The following is a 24,395-nucleotide window of genomic DNA, read 5'->3' as shown; positions in this document are numbered from 1 at the left end:
CCTAGTTGCTTCTTTTGGGCTTGTTTTCCTAGACCTGGTTGCTTATTTCTCTCCCAAAACATGGCAACGCTGATCTACACACAAACTGCAAAGTTCCAGTATGTTGACGAAGTGAGAGAAGGGTAAACAAAGTGATTTTGTTGTGGTAAGTCGCAAATAAATGCAAAAAGTATACATTCAAAATCATGTGCGAGTATTGAGACCTGGTGCTGGAAATACAAATTAGTAACGTAACTAACATTGATACAAAATCATGCAGTGCGATCTGCGATTGCTTGCTGGTGAGCCATGCTAATGCTAAACGCTCGCTGGTTAATTTCCTACTATGGTTACATTGCACTAGTAAGTAGTAAGTAACTAACGTTAATGTTAAGTTAACCGTCATGCTGTACAAACACGGACAACCTCACGTTACTCGGCTAACTTTACTTGAATATATTATTCACCACAGTTAATGACAATCATGTATATCTTTGATAATTCCTGTGTCTTCAGATGGTTTAGAAACGCGACACAATGGAGGAAGACCGCGACATTTCTCTGTATGGGAAGGTAGCTGTGGCTGAAGCGAATCTGAGTAAGTTTGCTTAGTTGATGATTTATACGTGTGTGTGTGTGTGTGTGTGTGTGTGTGTGTGTGTGTGTGTGTGTGTATGATCTGATGTGTAAAAAAGGTTACAAAACATCCTTTTAAGGGGGAGGGGGGCAGCTCAGCCCGTAGCAGCATGAACAGTTGCAGACAAGCTGTTTACTCTTTTGTTTAAACACAAGGGCAATTCAAAAGACATGTAAGTTAGGCTTTCACTCTCTACAAAACACTGAAGTGACACTTGATTAGAAATGTGATTGGTGCATACATGCAGAGGATAAGTAAATACAACCCCAAAGGTATTGCATTTATCTTCATTTGTTATAGGGCTCTAATACTTATTTCCTATACAAACTGAAAACATTTGATTTGGAAAAAGAATATCCTCCATATTGATACTCCCTAACCAATATCTCTGTTTTTCAGGAGATGACAAGTTTTGGAAACTTACTGAAGACTTCTTTGGATCTCAAACAGGAGAAGGTTTAGAGCTTGACAAGTCACCATGCAAAAACAAAGTTTTGATTCAAATAGGACTTATGAGAGAGGACAGTCATCTTTCTTGGGTTTCTTTGGTTGAATGGTTGCAGAAGATTTTCCCAAAGCATAAGTCTGCTGATTTCCGACGGTTGATTGAAACCGGCATTGCAACAACATTGAGTTTAGGAAGTGATGCTAGACAGTCCTTCCTGGAGTCAGCTGTGAACTTTAATTTTGTTGGCCCAATATGTGACAGCATTGGAGTTGAGAGAACAGATCTGTTGGAGATGAGAGATTTTGCAGAGCGAGCGAAGTCTATTGAGGTAATCACAAATGGTTTGATCCTAGAGTTGACTAACTTTGTTACCAGGGAAAAACTTGACCCAGTAATGTTGGTTACTTGGCTCAGAAATTTTAATCCAGCGTTTTGTCAGGATGGGGATATTCAGAAAGCTTACAAATCCTTAAGGACAAATATCAAGAAATTTAGACTCCTTTATCGGAATTATGAGACCAGAAGTCATAGGAGGAACACAGCAATGGAGAACCTACTTCAAAGTCCATTTGAACTTGTGGCAAGAAAAGTTGGAGGATTTGGTGGAGGCCGACGATTTGGTGCAAAGAAACGCATGAAAAACGAAACATCTGACTATGACAATGTGATGGTGAAAGATGAATGTGAATATGTTCCCATTATGGAAGAACATTCAGATGACAAGGCGATAACTTTAAAATGGGAAGGTGTCTCTGAAAAGGAAATTGCCAAAGAAGAAAATTACTCCTTGAAAGATGTAGGCGATCAACCCAATAATGGGGAAGGCCCCCAAGATGATAAAGAGGAATCTTTAACACTCCTAGATGTTGCTATGCTCAATGTGCAAAAGCTTGCAGATGTATATGGCGGAAAAACTGATGTTTCCAAGCAGTTATCTATGGATCTTCTGAAAAATCACTATGCGCTAACATCCAAACAGCACCCAGAAATTATGGAGTTGGAGACAAAAATCACATCAGTTTCAGAAAATATTTCACTGGCACCTCCCTTGAAATTTTTACACTCCAATGCCCATTTCCTTGTTGACATACTTGATGCAATTGAGCTGCAGTTGATGAGCTTTGAAGGGGAAATAATGCAGTCGACAGGAAAGAAACTAGGCCGTGATGGGAATCCGAAATTCAAGACCTTTGTGAACTTCTCTGAAAGTGTTACCTCACGTTACATCCATATGGCCTCTGATGTCTTAAGCCCTCACGCTCCTGCCGAGCAAAACTACAGAAGGCACTGGGTAGCTTTCTGTAAAGAAAAGGAAAATCCATCAAAGCTGGCTTTGGATATGTCAAACGAGTTCAACAAATACTTTGAAGCTGCAGCAGGCCTTATTCACCACCACCAGGAGATTCCCCTCTTCTTTTCAGACTTGCTTGAGCTGAAAATTGATGACTGCCCGAATATTATTCTGGAGAGTGTTGTCGCTGATGCCAATGATGATGTAATACAGAGCCTTGTATGTGTTCTCGGCATCATTTATCTCAAAGTCCTGGGTCCATACTTGCAGCTCCTGAAAAGTGGAGCTGAATACACACTCTTCAGCCAATACATACTCTGCCTCCACCAAAAGCTCCTTGAATGGTGTCGAGATCCTTCACTACTCCTGGAACCTGAGGGGATTGCGAATGTTTTCCTGCAGTTCCCATTGCAAGAAAAACATTTTGATAGGGTATCTCACTATCTTTGTCAACCACACACAAATGTGGACCTCATCAAAGCCTGTTTGCAGAAGATGCTCAAGGTGATTGTTGCTGTTACAGAAGAAAACTTGAAGGATTTTCTGCCAGGAGGAATATATTCTGAAAGCCCAACACCACACACATGCCAACAATTGTCGGCCTGCATGTTTGTCATTTTAATGGCAGAATATCCCCATGTCTATAGTCATGATGGCGAATACAAAGAGAAGAAGGAAAGGCCTGATAAATCCTCAGACTTCTCATGGTCGAGTGGCTCTGAGGACAGTTGTCTCGATTCTTCATTTGGAGATGATTCACCAGATTTTCGCCCAAGGTCAAGTGTAAAGACCACTCGCCCTCGTCAAAGACGAGGACCATACAATTTAAAAAGGGCATGTAGAGATGAAAACAAGATGAAGGAGAAAGCAGGGGGAATTACTTATGTGCATGATAAAAACAAGATGAAGGAGAAGGTAGGGGGAATTACTTACGTGCATGACAATAACGGAAAGCAGCCTGATTTCCATGTTGCCTATGAGCAACATCGAACCCCTGCCCATGATGACCCTATGGACATAGTAGCTACTGTGAGTAAAAATGGAGGGCCTTGCAAGACACAGCAAGATGTTGATAAACTGTTGCTCCGTTTGGATGGAAACACCCGCGCTGAAAAACGGGAAGCACTCCACTGTGAGATACTGTACCAAAAAATGGTGCTCGACAACAATAACCCAAACTTGGATTTCGTTTGTAACATGTACACACACATCTCAGATATGAGTAATAGATTGAAACTTGCGCTTCCCCGTGTTAAACCAAGTTACTCCTTGGTTCTGGAACCTAGACTGACACAAAAAAAAACCCTAGACTGACACAGAAAAGACGTTCATATACCGCCAGTAGGGCTCAAATATCAAATATCAGATCTATTGATAATGTGACAATATTGTGTCGTGACTCAATTTTCTTTTTTTCAAAAGGTTTTCCCAAAGTAGACACATTGTACCGTACCACATTGTGTATAAGTTTGTAGATCTGACTGCTATCTATGCTTTTTATTATAAAATAAGGCTGAAGTGATTAAAACCAGGAAAAAAACAACACTTTTGCCATATCATGACATCCAAAATTCCAGATATAGTCTAATATCACAATATCTAGGTACTATAGATATATGAATTGCCTATTCTTACAACAGAGGCTCAAACTCATGTCAGCCAGGAAAGCAACAGCTTCAGAGACTTTTTGATTTGTCCAGTAGAAGAAAGATTTGAAATACCCCAAAGCCTGTACTGTAATATGACTGCATTGTCAGATAAGAAAGTAATTTGATACAAGATTTGCAAATGTGATTACTGTTCATAAGCTAAGTGCTCAGCTACCTCAATGTAACAATCACATTTTTTTTATAAAGATTTATTTTTGCCATTTGTATTGTACTTTATTTCAGATAGAAATAAGAGATACGGGAAACAAAGAGCTGAGAGAGAGGACAGACTGGTTGGTCTGTCCTCTAACTGGCTGAGCCCGTCTGTAAATTCAGACTTGTTGACTTCATTGTATATACTCCAGGAGCTATTTGTGATGTACATTTGTTATGAATCAAAAAAGATTGCATCAGGTTTTGTAGCTTAAATGTTGCTCATGGTCATAGCAACAGTGTAATTCTCATTGTATTGGAGTTATGTTACTATGTTTTACAACATAACTTTTGTATCAAGAAGCAAAGTGAAGAATGTTACCATGCCTTACGACAACATATCAAGAAGTGAAGTACAACAGTTTTGCATTGTTGTACCGCAGCCCATTGGCTGTTTTGATGACTGGAATGTGCTTATACAATAAAATGATTACTTTCTAATTTGTTGACTTATTTTAGATGAGATTTGTCAGAATTATATAGTATGATAGAAAGGTCCTAGATGTTAAGTGTTGAGTGTGTATATATATATATATATATATATATATATATATATATATATACATACACACGCATATATATAGCTTTTGTTATTTATTAAACTGTTAAAATGTGTCACTACTTATGAAAACTAAATATATCATTATATTAATATTATATTACTATATTTAGATTGTCAGCTAAAGAGGCTGAATTATACATACACACACACACACTGTTAGCAGATATGTCCATGATATGATCCATGCATCGAGTTAATTCCTGGGAATCATTGAGGGGTTCAAGAAAGAACTAAGAAAGGCAATCCGGGTCACAACTTCTTACATAGCTCAGTGGGTCACTCACAGTGCCTGGTGGTGCCATAAGTCACAGTACTTCAGTATGTTTGTCTATAGTACGACGACCCATTGGACGGAGCTTGCCTGTTTGTCCTTTGGAGGGAACTTGTGTTGGGGTGGGTGTCCGCTGCATCTACGGAGATGGAAATCAAACACACCCATGTTCGAGTGCCCGCCCACTGGTAGTTGGACACCAGCGTTGCCAGTTCTGTGAGAGAAATAAGCAACCAGCTGTAGGAAAACAAGCCCAAAAGAAACAACTAGGGCACTAGGCCATTATGTGCACTTTAAACCTATCAGCAGTTCAGAAAAGCAGATCTACAAGCTCACAATCGCGACGTGTTGTGAGCTTGTATTTGGAAGGTGTGCACGAATATGGTACGGGGCTCCCTGGCACAAAACCCTTTCAGATGGGGGTTAGGGGACAAATTTAAAGGGGGTCCATGACATGAAAATGTTTGAGAATCACTGCTTAAAATAATTCAAAAAATATGAAGCAACTGCACTTAAGAAACAAACCCCCAAAAGAACGCAACCCGCAAATACCAATATTTACAAGCAACTTCATAGAAAAATAAGCCCAAAGACGCTTATAATAAGCGGACATGGCAACACTGTTAAACACTCAGACTGGCTGTGTTGTCGGGGGCGGAGAGGTTTGCACAACCCTCACCACCATTCATTTGTTTTCCGGCTGCAGTGCTGCCCGGCGAGCCATGATTAACCATCTGTTAGGAAACACTGTTGCTCCTCTGTTATGTCAGTTTCACATAGCTAACACGTTTAACTAGGCCGATATAATACATTCATTCATTGCATTCTAGTAGAGCAGCACAATGGCAGCAGGTACCTGGTGGAACAGCGCCGCGGCCACCCATGTTCTGGTGGCTCTGTTCGCAATGGGCTCCTGGATATCCGTCAACTGTCTGTGGCTCGAACTCCCCGTGGTGGTCGCTGTGCTGCCTGAAGGTCAGTGTGTGACAGATAGTTGATGTTAATGACTAATTACACTAATTAAGTGTAATGTTGATCATTATCAGATGCGATGGACAGCATGGATAATACCTAAACTTAGCGGACCCTTCTTTTGAAGCCATAATTGGGCTATATGATGGTGAGATGGACGCCTTTACGTAAAGCGCCTTATTGTCTGAGTGCATGCATTTTATTGGTGAGGGTGACTGACCCTCGAGGTTAGTACCATGCGTGCTGTAGCTTACTCCTTGAACTGTCTGTAGAAATGTACTGACCGTTTCAAGCTATTATATTATTAGTGATGCATCATTGCTATGATGTAGGCTAGTACATAAAATAATGTTACTGTATTTTTTATTAATGTATTGGTTGTTCACATCATAGACTAAAGTTCATAGTGAATGAACCTCTGAATTTGCCATGATGTCAGTTATCAAGTTTTATTACTGATAATAATCCAGTTATAAAGGAACCGTCTGTGTGAAAGTAAATGATTGGCTATCATAATGTCAATATCATTATTGACATGTGAGCCAGCAGCTTTCACCGCATGTGTTAACACAGCCCTTTCTTTTGTTTCAGGGTGGAACTTGCCAGCGTATCTCTCTGTGCTGATAGCATTTGGGAACCTGGGTCCAATTGCGGTGACTGTTACCCACCACTGTGCTCCGGGAAGACTGAACGAGCGCCTGGTCATCCACTTCATCCAGATTTTGGCGGTGGTGACATCTGTCTTCCTGGCCATCTTCTGGGATCGTAAAGCGGTAGTCGCCGGGGAGGAAAGATCAGTACCGTTCCTGCTGTTGACCTTTGTGCTGTCGCTGGTTTGCTGTACGTCCAATGTCACCTTCCTGCCCTTCATGTTCCGTTACCCGCCTCAGTACATTCGCACGTTCTTCATTGGCCAGGGCCTCAGTGCCCTGTTCCCCAGCATCGTAGCCTTGGGGCAGGGTGTGGGCAAGGTGGAGTGTAATAAAAATGAGAATGGCACGGTGCAGCCCGTGTACCTGAAAGAGAACTTTCCTGCCCAGAACTTCTTTTGGTTTCTGTTTGTTATGCTGTCCATCTCAGCCCTTTGCTTCCTGGCGCTTATACAAAGACAGACAGCGCCACAGCCGGAGCCGGACTCCATCGCAGTGGCAGAAAAGGCAGATGGGGAGGAGACACACCCGCTACAAAACGGAGGAACGCCGGTGTCTGAGGATCAGGTGGAGGTGGAGGTGCAGCCACGCGTTCAGACTTTTTGGACGTCACGCAACATCTACCTCCTGGTGCTGCTTGGGCTCTCCAACGCACTTACTAACGGAGTCCTGCCATCGGTCCAGAGCTTCTCCTGTCTGCCTTACGGCACCATGACCTTTCACTTGTCTGTTGTCCTTGGCAACATCGCCAATCCCCTGGCCTGCTTTGTGGCCATGTTCGTTCTCCTCAGGTGAATGAATGTGGATGTCAAAGGAGAATGATTACACTCTCTGTGCCAGACAGATTGTACATCTTTACAAATTTGTGTGTGTGTATGGTTTTGTCTTGTTCAGTGATAATTTAACAGACTCCTTGCGTTCCAGGTCTTCTGTGGGTCTTGGGTTCATGTCTTTGGGAGGAGGGGTGTTTGCTGCATATCTCATGGCATTAGCAGCACTGAGCCCCTGTCCCCCTCTTCTGGGGTACTCTTCTGGAGTGACCTTGGTGGTAAATTAACATGCCATTTGTTACATCAGATCATTAACATAACTGAAGCTGTTGTTTTGTTACACATGTAGCTTATATCATTATTTTCCCCATGTATGTTGTGGATACATAGGAAGGGTTTACAACTCACTTTGAATGCTCCAAACTTCAATACAGTTTGGAGCATTCAAAGTGAGTTGTGAGCCCTTCCTTTTCTAAATTATTTCACTGTCCTTACAGTTTGACTCAGCACCAAATAGGTGGATGTATGTTACATTGTTCTTGTACATCTAACTACTGCCCTCTCCCGCTACACAGGTTCTATCCTGGATCGTCTTCACAGGGCTCTTCTCCTATCTGAAGGTGGCGATTGGGACATTGCTTCACGAGGCAGGCCACACCGCCCTGCTGTGGTGCGGCATCTTCATCCAGGCCGGCTCACTCATCGGGGCCCTCACCATGTTCCCCCTGGTTAGCGTGTACCATGTGTTTGAAAGGTCTCAGGAATGCGTGAATAACTGCAGTTAAAGCACCGTTATACGGTACTTGATTGCGTGCCGTTGTTGTGCACCAAAATGGTAGATCTACAAGCTCAATAGTGTTGCAGCGTTACACATTGTGAGCTTGTGGATTGGCTATTTTCGGTGCACGACACCCTTTCACCCTTTAGTAGCAAATGTGATGATTAAAGTTCTCCTAGTTCGTTTTTTGTTTGAGGACATAAACTCCCATTCATTAATAGGATATAGGGTAATTATTTTCCTGATTTTATTCTTTATTTTATTTCATGCGTGGTCCTGAGGCACCTGACAGGCTAAATCTTTCTTCAAGATCATGCCATGGGTTAAGTATCTCTTCCAAAACCAAAAAGGCAATATGAAAGCCCTGGGAGCTAGTAAAAATAAAACATTCCAAGATAATGGGAGCAATCAACTGCTGTGCACTGGCTGTTGGGATGTAAAATGCCTGTGCCACAAGTGCTTTGTGAAGCCTTGATAGCGATCTGTATGTATCTTATTGAATTGTTTACAATAGCTGACGTAGCTGCTGTTTTCTTTCCTCCCTGATATCAAGTGCAAAGTATGATTTACTCAGGGACAGAATCACTGACTTGTTCATCCACACTGGTTGCCTCAAGATCTAAAAACATTCACATTCAAAGTACAGTAGCATATACTGTTGCATGAAAAATATCTTCATCTTCTGAATTTCATTGAATTAGTAAGACTTTTCATTTCCATTTTGAAATGGCTGGCTACCTCTACTATTTTCAGTATTTATATCATTCAATTTAACAGAAAGAGCATTTGTATCCAAATGTTTCATTATCAAATATGTTGAATGTTGAAGTCTGTTTTTGAACAATTTAAGATGCAATGACTTAAAGCGTAATTTTATATATCTAGATTAGTTTTATCCCTTATATGCAGGGACATTAATGGATTTCCTGTGAAAATTATTATGCCTGAGAACTGAGAAGCTTTGCTTTTAAGTTTTTGCAAGGCACATTTTTACTAACATTTTTAACTGATACCAGTTAGATTCTTGATCATTCCAAATGTGTAGAGACTAAGCTGATGTTGCCTTAAGGGAAGAGTATGTGGATTTGCTGTATAGACTAGTGTATTCTTTAGTTATGGTGAACAAGGGATTGTGCCATTTCAGTTCTCGATAGAAACATGTATGTTAATAATATGCACTAGTATGTACATTTTTGTTGAACACGCTGCTGCAGTACATCAATGCCATGAATGTCAAATTACTTACAATTATGATAAAATAGTTTATAAATGTTTCTGTTTTGTACTGATTTTCAATAGCAATTCAAATGTTGTAAATATTTAATTCATAATACCTGTTATGTCAGTGGCCTTTAATAATGTTATTACCAGATTTCATGTCTGCATCATTTTCCATCAGCTGATGCTCATGCAAGTATCATGGACAACAGCTGATGGAGTGTATTTTTTTTTTACGGTCGCTAAAACAATAAAGGTTTGTTGGAAAACAAAGATGAGCTTGTTTCAAGTTGTTTTTCACTTTTGTAGGCAGGATGTTTGTATAGTTTGGTTACTAAAGCCTGGGGGTCTTGGTCCCACTTCTATTCTCAGTTTCAACTAGAACATCTTCAACATTTCTGTTTGCTAGATATTGATATGCACCAATCCCAGGGCCACTCCTGCTGAATGAATGTAGAGGAGAACACTACCGGAATGTTGGTCATGGCCAGATCTTGGAGAACCTGTCTTTAAGTTGCATAAACTAGGCATGGCAGGGATGTAACTGTAAATAAATTAATGATTTGGACAGACCGCTCCCATTAATTCTGAGTGGAATGTAACATGATATGTCTCTTATACAACCCCTGAGGAAGATTATCTGTAATTGTTAAGGTTCAGCATAAAATGTTTTAATGTGTTTCTTTTTAAGCTAGCCTACATCAGAGTTTTGGTATTGTTTTAATATAAATGCATCATTGTAGTTCTACTAGTAGAAGCGGATGTTATAGTAGGTAATTAAACATTGTCATTTGGGTAGTATCCCACGAGATGATACTAGCGATGTCTGACTTGCTTTATTACCACTCTATTATTACTTTACTCTTGACTTACTCTTATGACTAAATTTCATATTCATAATAGGAATTCTGCAGGTGTAGGTTTACTTGTCAAGTTGTGCTTTCATTATTGTATAGCACAGAAAATTGCTGAAAACAGCGTGACCTATTGTGAGCTTGTACATCTGCTATTTTCTGCAAATGTTCCCTCCAGAATAGGGATGCTAGGGTTCAAGTGGTTAATGTAGAAAAAAGAAAAGCTGCCATCGCACAAAGAGGACTCCTTGTTGAAGACCCATGTGTTATTGAATAGAATAGCCATTATGCGGTTATGAGATTAGGGCCACGGAATTTATCATATGGTGGGGTCCAAATCAATGAGGTTTCAGAAGTCAAATTATTGGGAGTTAAAATACAAACAATCTCTCATGGACAGCTCACACTACAGATCTCTCTAAAAGAGTGATGAAAATGGCAGGAATTGTAGGGCTTCTATTCAAAGATACTTTGAAAGTAATATCCCATAGTCTAATAATCTATAGTCACATAAACTATTGCTGTGCAGTCTGGGGCAAAGGCAGCAAGAATGGCCTTAAGATGTGGGTATGAAATAGGTACGAGTGAACTGCACAGTTTAATGGGATGGCCCACAGTACTTGAGTGTGTGAGACAACAGTCTTGCATTAATTTCCAAAACTCAAATGTTTAATAAGACAGTTAGTTTAAAGAATAAATTGTGTGTGTGTGTGTGTGTGTGTGTGTGTGTGTGTGTGTGTGTGTGTGTGTGTGTGTGTGTGTGTGTGTGTGTGTGTGTGTGTGTGTGTGTGTGTGTGTGTGTGTGTGTGTGTGTGTGTGTGTAAAGTTGTATTTTTATGTCTATAATGTAATACTTGGTTGTTGTTTTTATCATTATTTCTATGCTGTAATGTTGTTTTAATGTGGACTGGACTCTTGGAAGATTAGCCAATGGGCTAAAAGAGATCCAAATCAAATCAAATCAAATCAAATTATGCAGTTTTATTTTGAACATAATGACATCAAAACTGGACTAACTGAAATGTTATGACCACAATTTAACTCTGCTCAGGAGGCACCGCTTGAAACACTTTTGCTACATTTCTTATTGTAATATTTTTCAAAATGTGGGTTATCATTTATTCATAGCATATGTTTTTAATCTACTTAGTATTTCACTTTCATACATTTTAGTAATGTAGCTGTCTCATTGATGTTTGCTGTTTTTTATATATTGTTTGCAGTCACTGTAAATTAGGGTAACCTCAGTGCCTCTCGAGCATAAAGGTTTTAAATTAAATTAAATATGCTTTATGGTTTCTTTACAGACTTAACTAGTGTGGGAACGTATTCTACCAGTGAATGTAAAACAGGAATATATTTTGATTATGAACTGTAGCGTAATTTACAAAACGTTTATTAAAAGCCAAGAGGGGGGAGAAAACCTCAATAATGTGAATCAGGAGATTCAGGTAATTCCTGTTTACACGGGTCACCACACAGGACGGGAGGACAACTCTGAATTGATCGCCCAAGTAACCCCAACACCAACAGACAAATTTCCTGTATCCCATTCGCCTGTAACAGCTGCAGACATGGGTTTAGTGTTAAATGGCTATTTGTAATGGATTACTGTCTTCAATTGACTACAATATTACATTAGTTTCAATTACCTATCATCATGAATGAGTTGGTCTATTATACTCCAAACATTTATGGATTATGTTGACAGTACAGTATTCAGGTCATGGGGGCAGCTGGCTGGGCATAATTTTGTGATGTGATTGTGATTGTGATTTAAGTTTAGGGTGTAGTTTTGTAGCAATGCTTCTGATTTGAGAAGTAATGGGACCATACCTGTGCCACCTCTCTGCAGCACACATTCTCTCTGGGGGACACTATTTCACACGTCACACATTTACTAAGTTGATTATATTGGTAATTATTAGCCTATAGATATGAGCCGGATGAAATAGTTCAGCAGGACAAAATAGTTGACCATAAAGTTTTGATCGCAAAGTTGTGTTTGTTTACCAATCTCTGTCAGCCATGCGCCGGTCACCCGCCATAGCTTCACCTCCGACAGCTCCATCCTCTGCCTCCATAGGTGCTGAGTCTGAAGCCAGAGGTTCGAACTGGTAGGGTAGTAGTGGGCCTGCAAGACCTCCACCAACACGTTGATTCATCTTGCACATTCAGTCCCTCGTGGGAATGTTGAGAACATTGGGCCAGTGTTGTGTTCTAGTTTTTTCTGAAGGTATACGCTACGATACGATGCGCGTGGTCCAAGGTATACGCTCTCGCGTTTTCAATGGATGAAATGGTTATTAGACTGTATACGCTTCTTCCCAAAATAATAATCTGGACTGTGTACGGCGTATACAGCATCTGACGGTAGAACACACCACTGCATTGGGCCCAGAGGGAGATTACTGTGTAGCTTACATGTTGCCTGTAAAGTTGGCCGGATGGTCAAGGCTCCAAGAATCCAAGAAAAGTCCAAGACCGTAGATTTTTGGCATTTTATTTACCTCCAAAACTAGTAATCAGCCCCATGCAGGAGTGTAACAGTCAAGGTCTGAGGCAATTGATACTACTTCAAAAATAAATACTGGCCACCAAAACACTTTCAAAAACCAGAAATAAACACTTGATAAGTAAACTAAGAAAAAACAAGCAAACCAAGAACTAAAGATACTGAAACAGGCAATGCCTTTTGACTCAAGGCCCTGGCAGCTCTCCCCTGGTGTTGTCTCCTTAACAGCTACAAGTAAACTGAGCATATCACTCTGAGCATTTTCCACTCTACAATTCCAGCCTCCCTTATATACCAGGTGAGACCCACCCACAATTAGTAATTGGTATCATCATCAACTCAAACAAAGCAAACCATGGCCCATGAGTTAGACTACGCAATTACAGATTTTCTGAGCAAACTTGAAGGCATTTCTAGGCATCAAATAATTCACAAACAATGACCATAAAATTAGACAATACAGAAAATATAGAATAGCCTGCAACACTGGGTGCTGAACAGACACACCTCCAAGACAGCTTGATGCCCATTTGTTAAGTAAGCTGAAACCTGAACAGAGAGCCGAGCTTTGGCCGGTGAATGTTCCACCAGGGCACACGCACCCACACCTTAACTGATTTCACAGTGGCTGAGATACAAATCCTGGTGCCTGGACTCTGAAGGACAGTTCGCTGTGACAGCGCCTAGGGAGAGGCCGGTGTCCAGACCTGAGGTACGGCAGGGTAAGCGACCCACCACTGTCCTCCACAGCATCGAGGATGCAGTGGAGGAACCTGAGATTCCAGGGGGAAGTAGCACCCCCAAAGGGAGCAAGAGCAAGCCATCTGTCTGATCCTCAGTCAGTGTACTGCAGTATCCAGGCTGACCAAGAATCAGCTGACAGAATGGATAAAGACTAGCAAGAGGTGCTGGCGCTGTGCACAGCCACACAAGGCCACCCAGTGTAACCTGAAAAAGCCATGTAGCCTCTGCCAAGGGAAGCACCTGCAGGTGCTGCATGAGGTCAATGTGAGGTCCCCTAAGAAGTCAACAACAGCTCCGGCAGGGGAGAGATGTGCCACCAAGGCCACGACAGAGGTACTGTGCCTAGACAGGCCCATGGAAGGCAACCAGGTCCTTCAGAAAGTAGTAAAGGTCCATCTTCTCCATGCTGAGCGGACCCTCAGCACCTACACCATACTGGATAACGGTTCAGAGAGAACGATGCTGTTGCCAGATGCAGCAGAGAAGTTAGAACTGCAAGGGACCCCAGAGCACTTCACCATTAGGCATGATGTGCAGACCCTCTGCGGTGCATCAGTGTCCTTCTCCATTTCTTCTCCTGCAAAGCCAAAGACAAGGTTCAAGATAAGTGCCTTCACTACTGCACGCATTGGCTTAGCAGACCATACCTATCCAATGGAGCAACTTAAGGAGAAGTATAAGCACCTCAGTAGTACCTTGTTCTATAATACATGATTAAAATAGTACACAATTTCCTTTTATTTGAGTTTGTGTGAACATTATAGTTTGCTGTATTATGTAGATGTATTTTGTATAAATTACACAATTTCTTATTTTTAAAGCTTTAATAAACTTGGTAAAATCATGCCTATACTCCTCTCAATCATTCCCCATGCCAAACTACACAGAACAATTGGGTAATTTGTCTCTGTATGATGTCTAGTTCAGAGGTTATATAAATTAAAGATTTTAGTAGGAAATCCAAGCTGACTGCATAACCTGATGGGGCATGCATTCCCTATTTGCCTCGTTCCCAACTTGCATCGTTCCCGAGTAGGCCGTTGCCCAACGGGCACCTGTCTAGTAGGCCTATTCTAGAAGCCAGAGACGTTTTCAGAGACATTCCTAGCGTCAATTCCGAGTATTCAGGCAACAGTCGTCATAAAATGTCAATTCAGTTAGTTCCAGTTAATTTGAGCCTTCTCCAAACTAGAGTGTCTTGTATGCGTCAATGACCATAAAACCACACACACATTTGCACTCTTGTATGCCAATTTGTTACACGTCAAGGAGAACAGTAAAAGGGAAAAACCCAGCATCAAGCCTCTCATTCTTTAATATTTGGAAATAAAAGCCCTGTTCTGACCGTGTGAACTTGGCCATCAAAATAGCAAATCAGCACCCAGATTCAGCATAGCCATATTCCCTTCACTATATAACTGGTAAGCAGTGATTTTGATATCTTCTGCTGCCCCCAGTCATTCATTTTGATTGCCGGTGGGGATATGTTTTATCTATGCTTCTGGTCAGGCTGAATTAAATTAAATTAAATTCCTTTTGGGAAATGTAGATTGTCTGATATGTTTGATTAAATCACAATTTTACAATTTAATTAAAAAAAAGTATCTCAACATTAACCCTAGCGTCACTATTTTGGGCAAATATGGCCAAACCTTTAAAACATTAAAAACATTTTCCACACAAAAAATTATAGTAGATCTACAAGTTGGTGCCATGTATTGTGAGCTTGTAGGTCTGCTATTGGCCGTACTTGTCACATGAAGAAGTATAGGGCTTAGCCCACCGCAAGTGGTTAAGAAACTTTCTCCCCCTCTTGTTTACAAATCGAACCTTGCAGTATATTGTTTTGGTATGACAATAATCTTGTATCCACGTTTCAGTCAGTACAGTACGTTTCTGCCAGTGAAATATGTATTATGTAACTGTGAAAACAATACAGTTTTTCACCCCTTGGCATAGTCCCCATGATCCCCTTAAGCAGAATTAATTAAATCAGTCATTTCTAGAATTGAGTTGATCAGAAGTTGTTTTCCACAGAGAGGAGACAAAGGAATCCTAGGTGTGGTAATAATTGATTAAATCTGAGGGTTCTAAAGAATATATACATATTTAAGGGGTTAAAAATGATGACTAAAGTTAAGCCGGTGTGTGTCTTGGTTGGCTAAAGTCTCTCACACCCACTCCCTCTAGAAGTTATAATCCCTCAGCTCTCACATGGCATTTAACGCACAGGACTTTGGCTTCTTTCTCCCTATACAGACCTCAAACTGTGAGTGAGCTGCATGTGAGTATGCCTTCAAGGATGCATTGCATGCATCCTCCTTTTCTCCATTCTTAAATGTGTTAGAGGGTAAAAGTCTTTCTGGACAGCTTTACTTGCTTATTTGTTTTTATTTTATAGATTTGTTCTTGTATATAAATGTTTCTTCAAGTATGTCTTTTCATACATTGGTTAATCAATGAAGTTATTTGATGATTTAACATTATTTTAAGAATGCATACTCTGAGTGGCACAGTTTAGTAGTTATTATATTTAAAGTTAGTTTTATGTTCTTTTCTCCACTGCACTTGCTTGCTTTAACCACACACCAGCATCCGAATTCTGGAAAACAATCGCAGAAAATAGCAGATCGACAAGCTCACAAGGTGTTGCAACGTGGCGCGTTGAACATTTAATACATTTAATGTAGCACTAAAACAGAAAAGTGACTAGTATAGAGCCCAGGGACTCCACTCAACATAGGGTTTAAGCGGTTAATGTTTGTTTTTATGTTGTTAAAACATTGTATTGCTGATGTTTGGACAGGGTTATCTATAAAAAGAGATATTTTATCTATACAGGATTTACCTGGATACATAAAGGTAAAAAGAAATATAACAGACAAAATTCTATCATTTTAAGTTACCACAGGGGATTTGTTACCTAATGCTATTTTTTCCCCCTCTTACAATGTATATGCAGTTTTGAGGACCTGCATGCATTCAATTACTTTGTATTTGCCATTCCTTCATTGATCAAAGACTCTCCACTGCATACCTTCCTTCTGGTCAATAAACAATCCTATGTTCAGATGTTTTCTTAGGTTATGTAATACTTGTGTAAGCTACTAGTGTACAATAGGTGGTCATGCTTACCTTACTGGATTCTTGATATCTTAAGCCAGTTTAAACAATACACTTTCCTGTTAGGAAAAGGAACATTCTATTGATCTTTCAACAAGAAGGGGATGTTGGTACATCACACACATGAGAAGGTTCAAGGCTCAACTTTATTTGTCAACAATGACAATTACAATGTAAAAGGCATGTGAAATTCATGCGCTAAAAAACAACACAGCCAACACAGGACATCATCCACATGATGGCTCTGTTAATTACGATGCCATGCTCCGTTTAAAAGTTAAAGGGCAACTTCACAGATTTTCAATCTATCTTCATATAATTGGTCCTCCTACTTGGTCTGTGTCTCAGAGGAGGGCTGTGGACAGTTCAGAAACCTGCTTACCAGTTTGATTGATTGAATACTTTATTTAGAAGGTTGCAGAGAAAAAGTACATGGAAGTACAGTTTACAATACGAGGTCAACTAAAATGGATCGTCCATGAAAGCCGCAATGGCTTGTTTCAAATGGGGTCCTCACGCACTCAATTCATGGAGACATTAAAAGACATTAAAAGACAGACAGTGACATCATCGATTGGGAATCCAAGCTTAAAGAAACTGCAGACTTTCTATTCCTGGAATTACACATTTTAAATATTCTTTTGGAAAAAATAACTGCCTAACGATGATGTCACTGGTAGGCGGGTTTCTGAAGTGTCCACAGCCCTCCTATGAGACACAGACTGAGCTGATTTTCTTTTTTTTAACAATTTTATCATGAGCATTACTGGACCAATTATATGAAGATGGGTTGAAAATGGGTGAAGTCGTCCTTTAAGTTTACAACACATTCGTACAAGACACGTGCCGCTTCAGAACAAATGCCTGTAAAAAAAAATATTCCAGAGTACAGAGGATTGTGCAAAGGAGACAGCCCTGACTTTGCTTCTCTCCTGGAACACAGAACAAACATTAACTAAGAGTAGGAATAATTCACAAAGTCTAAACAAGCAATTGGTAGAAAGTCTTCTTCGGTCTGTGAGATGTTGCAAGTTTAAATTGCCATAATAACCTAGACTCTAGGCTGGGATAGCATAGTCTAGGTCCTAGAGTATGCTCACAAGCTCACACAGCTTGAATATCCATTTTAGAAAAAAGAAAACCATGATTTCCCCAGTGCTGAAGACCATAACAGACAGCGCCTGAGTCAGTCTAATCACATTTGTACCTTTTAACTTTTTTGTTTTGTTTTGTTCCGTTTTAACTCCGTATGAATTGTAACTTTTTTGAAACATCCAACTATAAACTTGTAGTATTGATTATATATGGTGTGTTTTTACCCCTGACAGTATCACATTAAACCCGTAACTGTTAACTTATTTTAAAAGGACAACAACGTAAGTGGTATAGAAAAAATATATATTTTGAATTAAATAAATAAAATAAAACTGCCCAAAACACATTAAATGTGGGCGCATAGGCCTAAATATATAGTGGCCATTTGTCTTGCAATGATGAATTTTATGTTTGCCTCAATCTAATTTTAGATAATCCTGTCACGTGGCCACCCAACATGTCACTTCTCACACACCTGATGGCATGCCTGTTTGGCATGGGCGCCTGGGTGTCCATCAACGGCCTGTGGGTGGAACTGCCTCTGATTGTCCCCCAAATCCCAGAGGGTTGGTACCTGCCCTCCTACCTCTCTGTCATCATCCAGATGGCCAACGTGGGGCCCCTCTTTGTCACCCTGATGCATCGCTTCCAGCCGGGTGTGCTGAATGAGACTGCGGTCATATATGTGATCGTCGCCCTGGGCTGCGTAGCCAGCTTCCTGTTTGCATTCTTCTGGAAGGAAACCGTGGTGATGGCAGGCGCACCGCGCAGCATAGCTCTCCTCATCCTGACCTTCTTTCTCTCAATGGTTGACTGCACCTCCTCTGTCACGTTCCTGCCTTTCATGATGCGCCTCAAGCCCCAGTATCTCACCACCTACTATATCGGAGAGGGCATGAGCGGCCTGCTTCCAGCCCTAGTGGCTTTGATCCAGGGTGTCGGGGTGGTGCACTGTGTGAATGCTACCCACTCTCTGAACCACAAAGTAAACGGATCTGACAGTGCTATGACCTATGACCTCCAGGCCCAGTACCAGCCGGCCAACTTCTCTGCTGAGGTGTTTTTCTTCTTCCTGAGTGCCATGATGGTTGTGTGCCTGGTGGCATTCCTGCTGCTGAACTACCACCCTGCTATTGCCAGGGAGCACGCCGATTGTCAGTACACCAACGGTGTAAAGGAGAATGGCAACGCAGCTCAGAAACAGAAGAAGTGTGCTGAGCAGAAGCCCATGATGGATCTCTACGGAGTTTCGAACAGCAAGCCCAGGAGCAGCTTTGGCAATGGAAATTACAGCTATGTCCAGGTGATCTACATCTTTTCCATCCTCGCCTGGGTCAGTGCCTTGTCAAATGTTGTGCTTCCTTCGGTGCAGGCCTATTCATGTCTGCCCTATGGGAATAGTGCCTATCACCTTTCAGCCACCATGGCCGCTGTGTCCAACCCTCTAGCCTGCTTCATCGCCATGTTCTTCCCAATAAGGTTAGTTGGGGCTCCATCATGAATTTTCAATGGAAAACATTAGGAGAGTTTCATTCCAAAATGGTCAATAGCCTATTGTGATGTGTGCAACCGCACCGCTCAATATACCAAACAGCAATCTAACATTATTCTGTATAAGTAGAATATATATGTTAGTCGTACTAGGTGATAAACAGGCCTTACATTATGAAATTGATTATGATTGATTCATGATTATGAAATCAATTCAATAATAATCCCTGTTGAGATTTCAACTTTTTAAATGTAAGTCACGTACTGTACACTGTAGTGGCAGTTAACCCATTGTTGAATGAAACTCGTCAATTATTTCTCTTTTGCCTAAATGTGAATAACTAAATAACAGAACCTAATTCTGAAGAATACTATTATTCATACATAAAACTGTCCAAAGAACAACAAACAATATAATGTCTCTGTCTTGTTCAACAAAGGTCCCTATTGTTGATGGGAGCTCTCACAATCCTAGGCAGTGCAGTAGGAATGTACATCATGACCATGGCAGTACTGAGTCCATGTCCACTACTGGTCAATGACACAACAGGAGTTGTCCTCATTGTAAGTCTATTCTTGCTTTTGGTTATTATAATGCTAAGTATAAACCATAGTTACTATAACAATGTTTATATAATATTTGTCCTACATTAATCATCCAATTACTAAAAAGAAATAAAGTAAGAAACCAAAAATCCAAGGAATTATGGTATGTTTCATACCGTTTGTCCAAGGTTGATAGTTTTAAAATTCATAATAAAGTGTTTTAATTTTCTGCTATCATATTTTGAGATTTAGTTATGTTTAACATAGTGGGTTTCTCAACTCTTTCAAAACTAAAAAGAAGCCTCACTTTGTTTCCTCTCCTTCACAGGTGTCGGCTTGGGTCCTATTTATTCTTACTCTGTCCTATGTAAAGGTGATCATTGGAATCATCCTGCGAGATGAGGGCCACAGCGCTCTTGTGTGGTGTGGTGCTGTGGTGCAGTTAGGCTCTCTGTTGGGCGCTGTAACAGTGTTTCCACTGGTCAGTGTGTATAACTTCTTTTCATCAGGAGATCCATGCAACACTAAATGTCCTATATGAGATAATTATCCATAACTGGACACTGGATCCATTACCCATCCGTACAAGTTGCCCATCCATATGAATGACCACAGACTCAACGGAAAGAATCCAAAGGTGCTTGCAATTTTCATTTGATGGTGGCTGGTTATTTGGATTTGTGGAGATGGCTAATATAGTATGATGTACTATAAGTCTAAGAATCCATTATGATGTATATCTTTGGCTACTTTTTTCATATGAACACTAATTAAACAAATATGTAAAATGTACTATGAAGATAATGCAACAAAGTGCCATTTGCACTGCATTCAGTGACCTAATAAGAGTCACGGGGAAGTAACCCAACATGGCCATGAGAAAAACAGTACCAACTGTTTCTTGGCTCGGTGCACTCCCTGACCCTGGCTTTTTGAGGGCCACCAGAATAACACCATTGCACCATTGCATATAATCGTGATTATATGCAATGCGTGCCAAAGTAATTACCACGTTGGTAATTACTTTGGCAATTGTTGGAGGGGTACCTTTTGCAAAGTATTGGAATTGCAACAATCCACACAGCCTCTTCCCACATTTCACAACACCTGTATACCTGCAGCAGCAGATAACTTCAGGATGGACCACATATCACTCCAGACAGATTAAAAACCCAGTCCAAGGTCCTCCTATTTGAGCATAGCTGAACAAAATCTTTTGAGGGGGAAATGGAGCTGAACAAATGTAAATTCATGTACTGAAACTTCAGCTGAGGGCTGAATTAAAGAAAGAAAGAAAGAAAAAAGTAAGAGAGAAAGAAAGGGTCAATTGTTGTGGAGGAGATTCATGAAACATTGGATTTTTTTCCCCTTTTTTTTCTTTTAGACAACTCCAGTGATTACAAATTGTTGCATGTGGTTGACCAATTGAATTGGGAAGATGCTGCTGGCATGTCTCAGCTTTGTTGTACAGAGCCATTCTGTGAACCGTTAAAGATCACTGTTTCCCGCTCTGTGTTTTGGTTCCTTTGCACCCGATAAACTCTAGCGTCTCCTTGGGAACATGTATGTTCCTTCAGCCCTATGTGGCTATTCCCTCAGCCCTATACTGTATATTCCTGTTCCCTCAGCCCTATGTTCCCCGTTCACTCAGTCAAGTTCCCTGTTCCCACAGCATACACTTTTGTGTAGTCTACAATGTTGACATGACGGAATGCAAACCATGATGACTCCATGTGGAAACTAACCTTGTGCAATTTTGAAATAGATTAATATATTTTGCAACTGCAACAATGCTGAGTACAGTGCGGCCATCGCTCAAGGCCACTAGCCTACTGCCGGCGTTCCTGCCTTGTTTTCATTGCCAACATTTTTATTGAGTGGACATGGTCCAAGGTTCTGCATTCCTTCTGCTTTAACATGTTATGCAAACGTATGCAAACATACAATAGTAAGGGTCATTGTCAAATGTCTGTGTGTGTGTGTGTGTGTGTGTGTGTGTGTGTGTGTGTGTGTGTGTGTGTGTGTGTGTGTGTGTGTGTGTGTGTGTGTGTGTGTGTGTGGTGCGTGCGTGCGTGCGTGCGTGCGTGCGCGCGTGCGTGTGTAATTCATCTACCTTGTATACTGCAGGTGTGAATTACTGCTATTGAACTACTTTAATAGCATTAACATGTATTCTGAGTATACAGTTGCTGATGCAGGCCACAGGGTGTCAGTATATACCTAGTCATATTCTCTACTGGCAGAGGCAACAGCAGAGAAGCTTCATTTAGCCTTGGCCTGCATATCAATAACCTTCTTAGCCAATAAAGACAAAAAAAAGAAGAAGAAAAAATGACTAATCCTCTAATACTGCCAGTGAATGAGCTTAACTTTGAGTTTCACTCACTGTTTATGTTTATGTTTATTAAAGGATCCCATTAGAGACACATGAATGAGCCTCTACTCTTCCTGTGGTCCTGAACCAAGCAAATACAATACAGATGTACAACTAAAAATACTAATTAAAGTAAAAAAATAAAAAATAAATCCAACAGTCCAGTTACATTAAACTAATACACAAATAACAGTTACTTAGCCTACTTGACAAGTTACTTGGCAAGATATCTCTTGATATATTTCTTTAAAGTAATTTTGTAATGGATTGTAGATAAGATTTTTTTGCGCTATTGAGTACTACTGACCTATATGTGAGTTTGAGAACATTTGTTCTTGGTGCTGTTCTTGTTACCAGAAGCTGCTCCTCTGTTGTAACCAACCATGTTCAGAAGTCATTTGTAACTGGTGAGCCAAGCTAGACAGTTTTATAATGGTGCTAACAATGTTGGGTGAATTGATTATAAAATAATAATCAATCGATAATGACAAAGTAAAAGTTCATTTGAGTTGGGGGTGAAAGATTTGAGGTGTTATTGGCTAATAAACATTTAAGAATAGAGAAAACACAACACAACAACACAACAAAATTAAGTTAAATCATAGCAGAGAAGGAAAACCCTCTTCAACGAAAATGTCCTTGGTTTGATCATTTAGACAAAATTTGTGAACCTGGGATTTAATAAAGAGGCAAATCCAAGAGCTGCTCCATGGACAGTAAAATGAAGGCTGAATGTGTGGGCACCACATTTTCTGTTTGAAACTGAAAAGAAATTAAAAAGTATTTTAAAGTTTATCTCCTGTCCCTTTTATTTATAGAAAAGTGAATTATAAATTGTTAGTAGAATTTATGGAGATACATTTTTGTTGTATGATTGTGTTTTTAAAATCTTTACATCTAATCCCAATCCATGACCTTATTATGAATGTCACTGTGTTACAAGAATAGAGCTTTTTGGGAGTTGGAAACCCAGACTCGACTCCACAAACTCAATGTCTACAAGTCATCATCAGTGGGGAAGCTCTCAGCATTCACACCACAGATCAGAGCTACAACTGATTTATACTTTGTTTTACGAGTATACATTAAGCAGTGTTCTGGTTCCAGAGTTCTTTGTGTTCAGAACCACTGACTGAACAGTCTAAAATCATACGAAAGATGTTTGGTAGGATTTAAATGATAATCATTTTACTAGTGGTCCAGGCAGACAGAAGGGTACAGAGACAGACCAATAGATAGACTGGTGGAAGAAAAATAGGAATTTTATACTTCGTCGTACGACCATGTCACTTGCCGAAAATAACAATAATAATACGTTTTAAGTGAACGGTCACTTGAACATCGATAGATAGATAGATTAGGCTGAATGTACTGTATGTATACAAGTCATAGTGGCTTTTGCAGTGGTGGAAAGTAACAAAGTACATTTACTCAAGTACTGTACATGAGTAAAGATTTGAGGTATTTCCATTTTTGATACTTCTATTCCATTACAGGCAAATAGTGTACTTTTACTCCAATTATTTGACACCTTTAGTTACAAGTTACTTTGCAGATTTTGATTATTAATAATTTATCAAATTATTAAGCAGAAAACTATTTAAAAATATGTGTTTTTTTAAACAGATTGCGTCACATCAGAAATGCTTTGAGCTTGTAGATTGGCCTTTCAAAAATAGACAAAGTTTCAGTAATTATAGCCCAATAATATGATATATATGATCCTGAAATGAGCATTCTGCAAAATGAGTTATTTTATTTTTGCTGCTTTTAAGTATATTTTGATGCCAATACTTTTCTACCTGACTGCGGGACCTTTAGTATTTTTTACTTTCACAATGGGATTTTACCACAGGTGCAGGCCGCTGTGTACCAGAATACAAGCAGTTAATAGCCCCCTCCTTCCTAATGTGGTTAATTCATTTCATTTTGTATCTTACTAGAGGTGCCTTCCATCTAGCGAAACGTAACGTTGTATTGACGGAGAGAGCATGGTCGAGTGACCATCAGTTTGTATTGAGAGAGAGAACGGAGAGAGCATGGTCGAGTGACCATCAGTTTGTATTGAGAGAGAGAGCATGAGGACCCGTATGAACGCAGACACACACAAACAGGCTGGCGAGGCAGACACACAAACAGCCACGCATGCTCAGCACGCATACTGTATATTAGGATAAAGCAGTAACTCACAGACAACCTAAAGAGATGATGACTA

General features: G+C 40.2%; 2 protein-coding genes and 1 long non-coding RNA gene across 4 annotated transcripts; all 3 read left to right on the top strand.

Annotated features, from left to right (window-relative positions):
* Positions 1-68: 68 nt before the first annotated feature.
* LOC311062023 lies at positions 69-4,618 on the top strand. Of its 2 annotated transcripts, XR_014602448.1 has the most exons (4): positions 69-145; positions 496-577; positions 1,016-3,222; positions 3,271-4,618. It is a non-coding gene; the product is annotated as an uncharacterized lncRNA (long non-coding RNA). The 2 variants fall into 2 exon arrangements; XR_014602449.1 differs by having other exon boundaries at positions 1,016-4,618.
* Positions 4,619-5,768: 1,150 nt separating this feature from the next.
* On the top strand, positions 5,769-9,705 carry slc52a2 (solute carrier family 52 member 2). Its single transcript, XM_084080164.1, has 4 exons — positions 5,769-6,025; positions 6,614-7,463; positions 7,597-7,720; positions 8,018-9,705. Exons 1-4 carry the CDS (start codon positions 5,893-5,895, stop codon positions 8,225-8,227), a joined length of 1,317 nt encoding a protein of 438 aa, XP_083936290.1. The 5' UTR covers positions 5,769-5,892; the 3' UTR covers positions 8,228-9,705.
* An 8,521-nt stretch (positions 9,706-18,226) lies between these two features.
* slc52a3-2a (solute carrier family 52 member 3-2a) lies at positions 18,227-20,347 on the top strand (the record flags this gene model as incomplete). The annotated part of the gene is made up of 3 exons (XM_084080157.1): positions 18,227-19,248; positions 19,701-19,824; positions 20,135-20,347. The coding sequence occupies 3 exons, from the start codon at positions 18,227-18,229 to the stop codon at positions 20,345-20,347; spliced, it is 1,359 nt and encodes a 452-aa protein (XP_083936283.1).
* Between the last annotated feature and the right edge of the window lie 4,048 nt (positions 20,348-24,395).

Source organism: Gymnoscopelus microlampas, assembly GCF_963454915.1.
Source record: "Gymnoscopelus microlampas genome assembly, chromosome: 15".
In the NCBI taxonomy this organism is placed as follows: Eukaryota; Metazoa; Chordata; class Actinopteri; order Myctophiformes; family Myctophidae; genus Gymnoscopelus; species Gymnoscopelus microlampas.
Note: the sequence above shows the minus strand (reverse complement) of the source record. Positions and strands in the feature narration are given on the sequence as shown.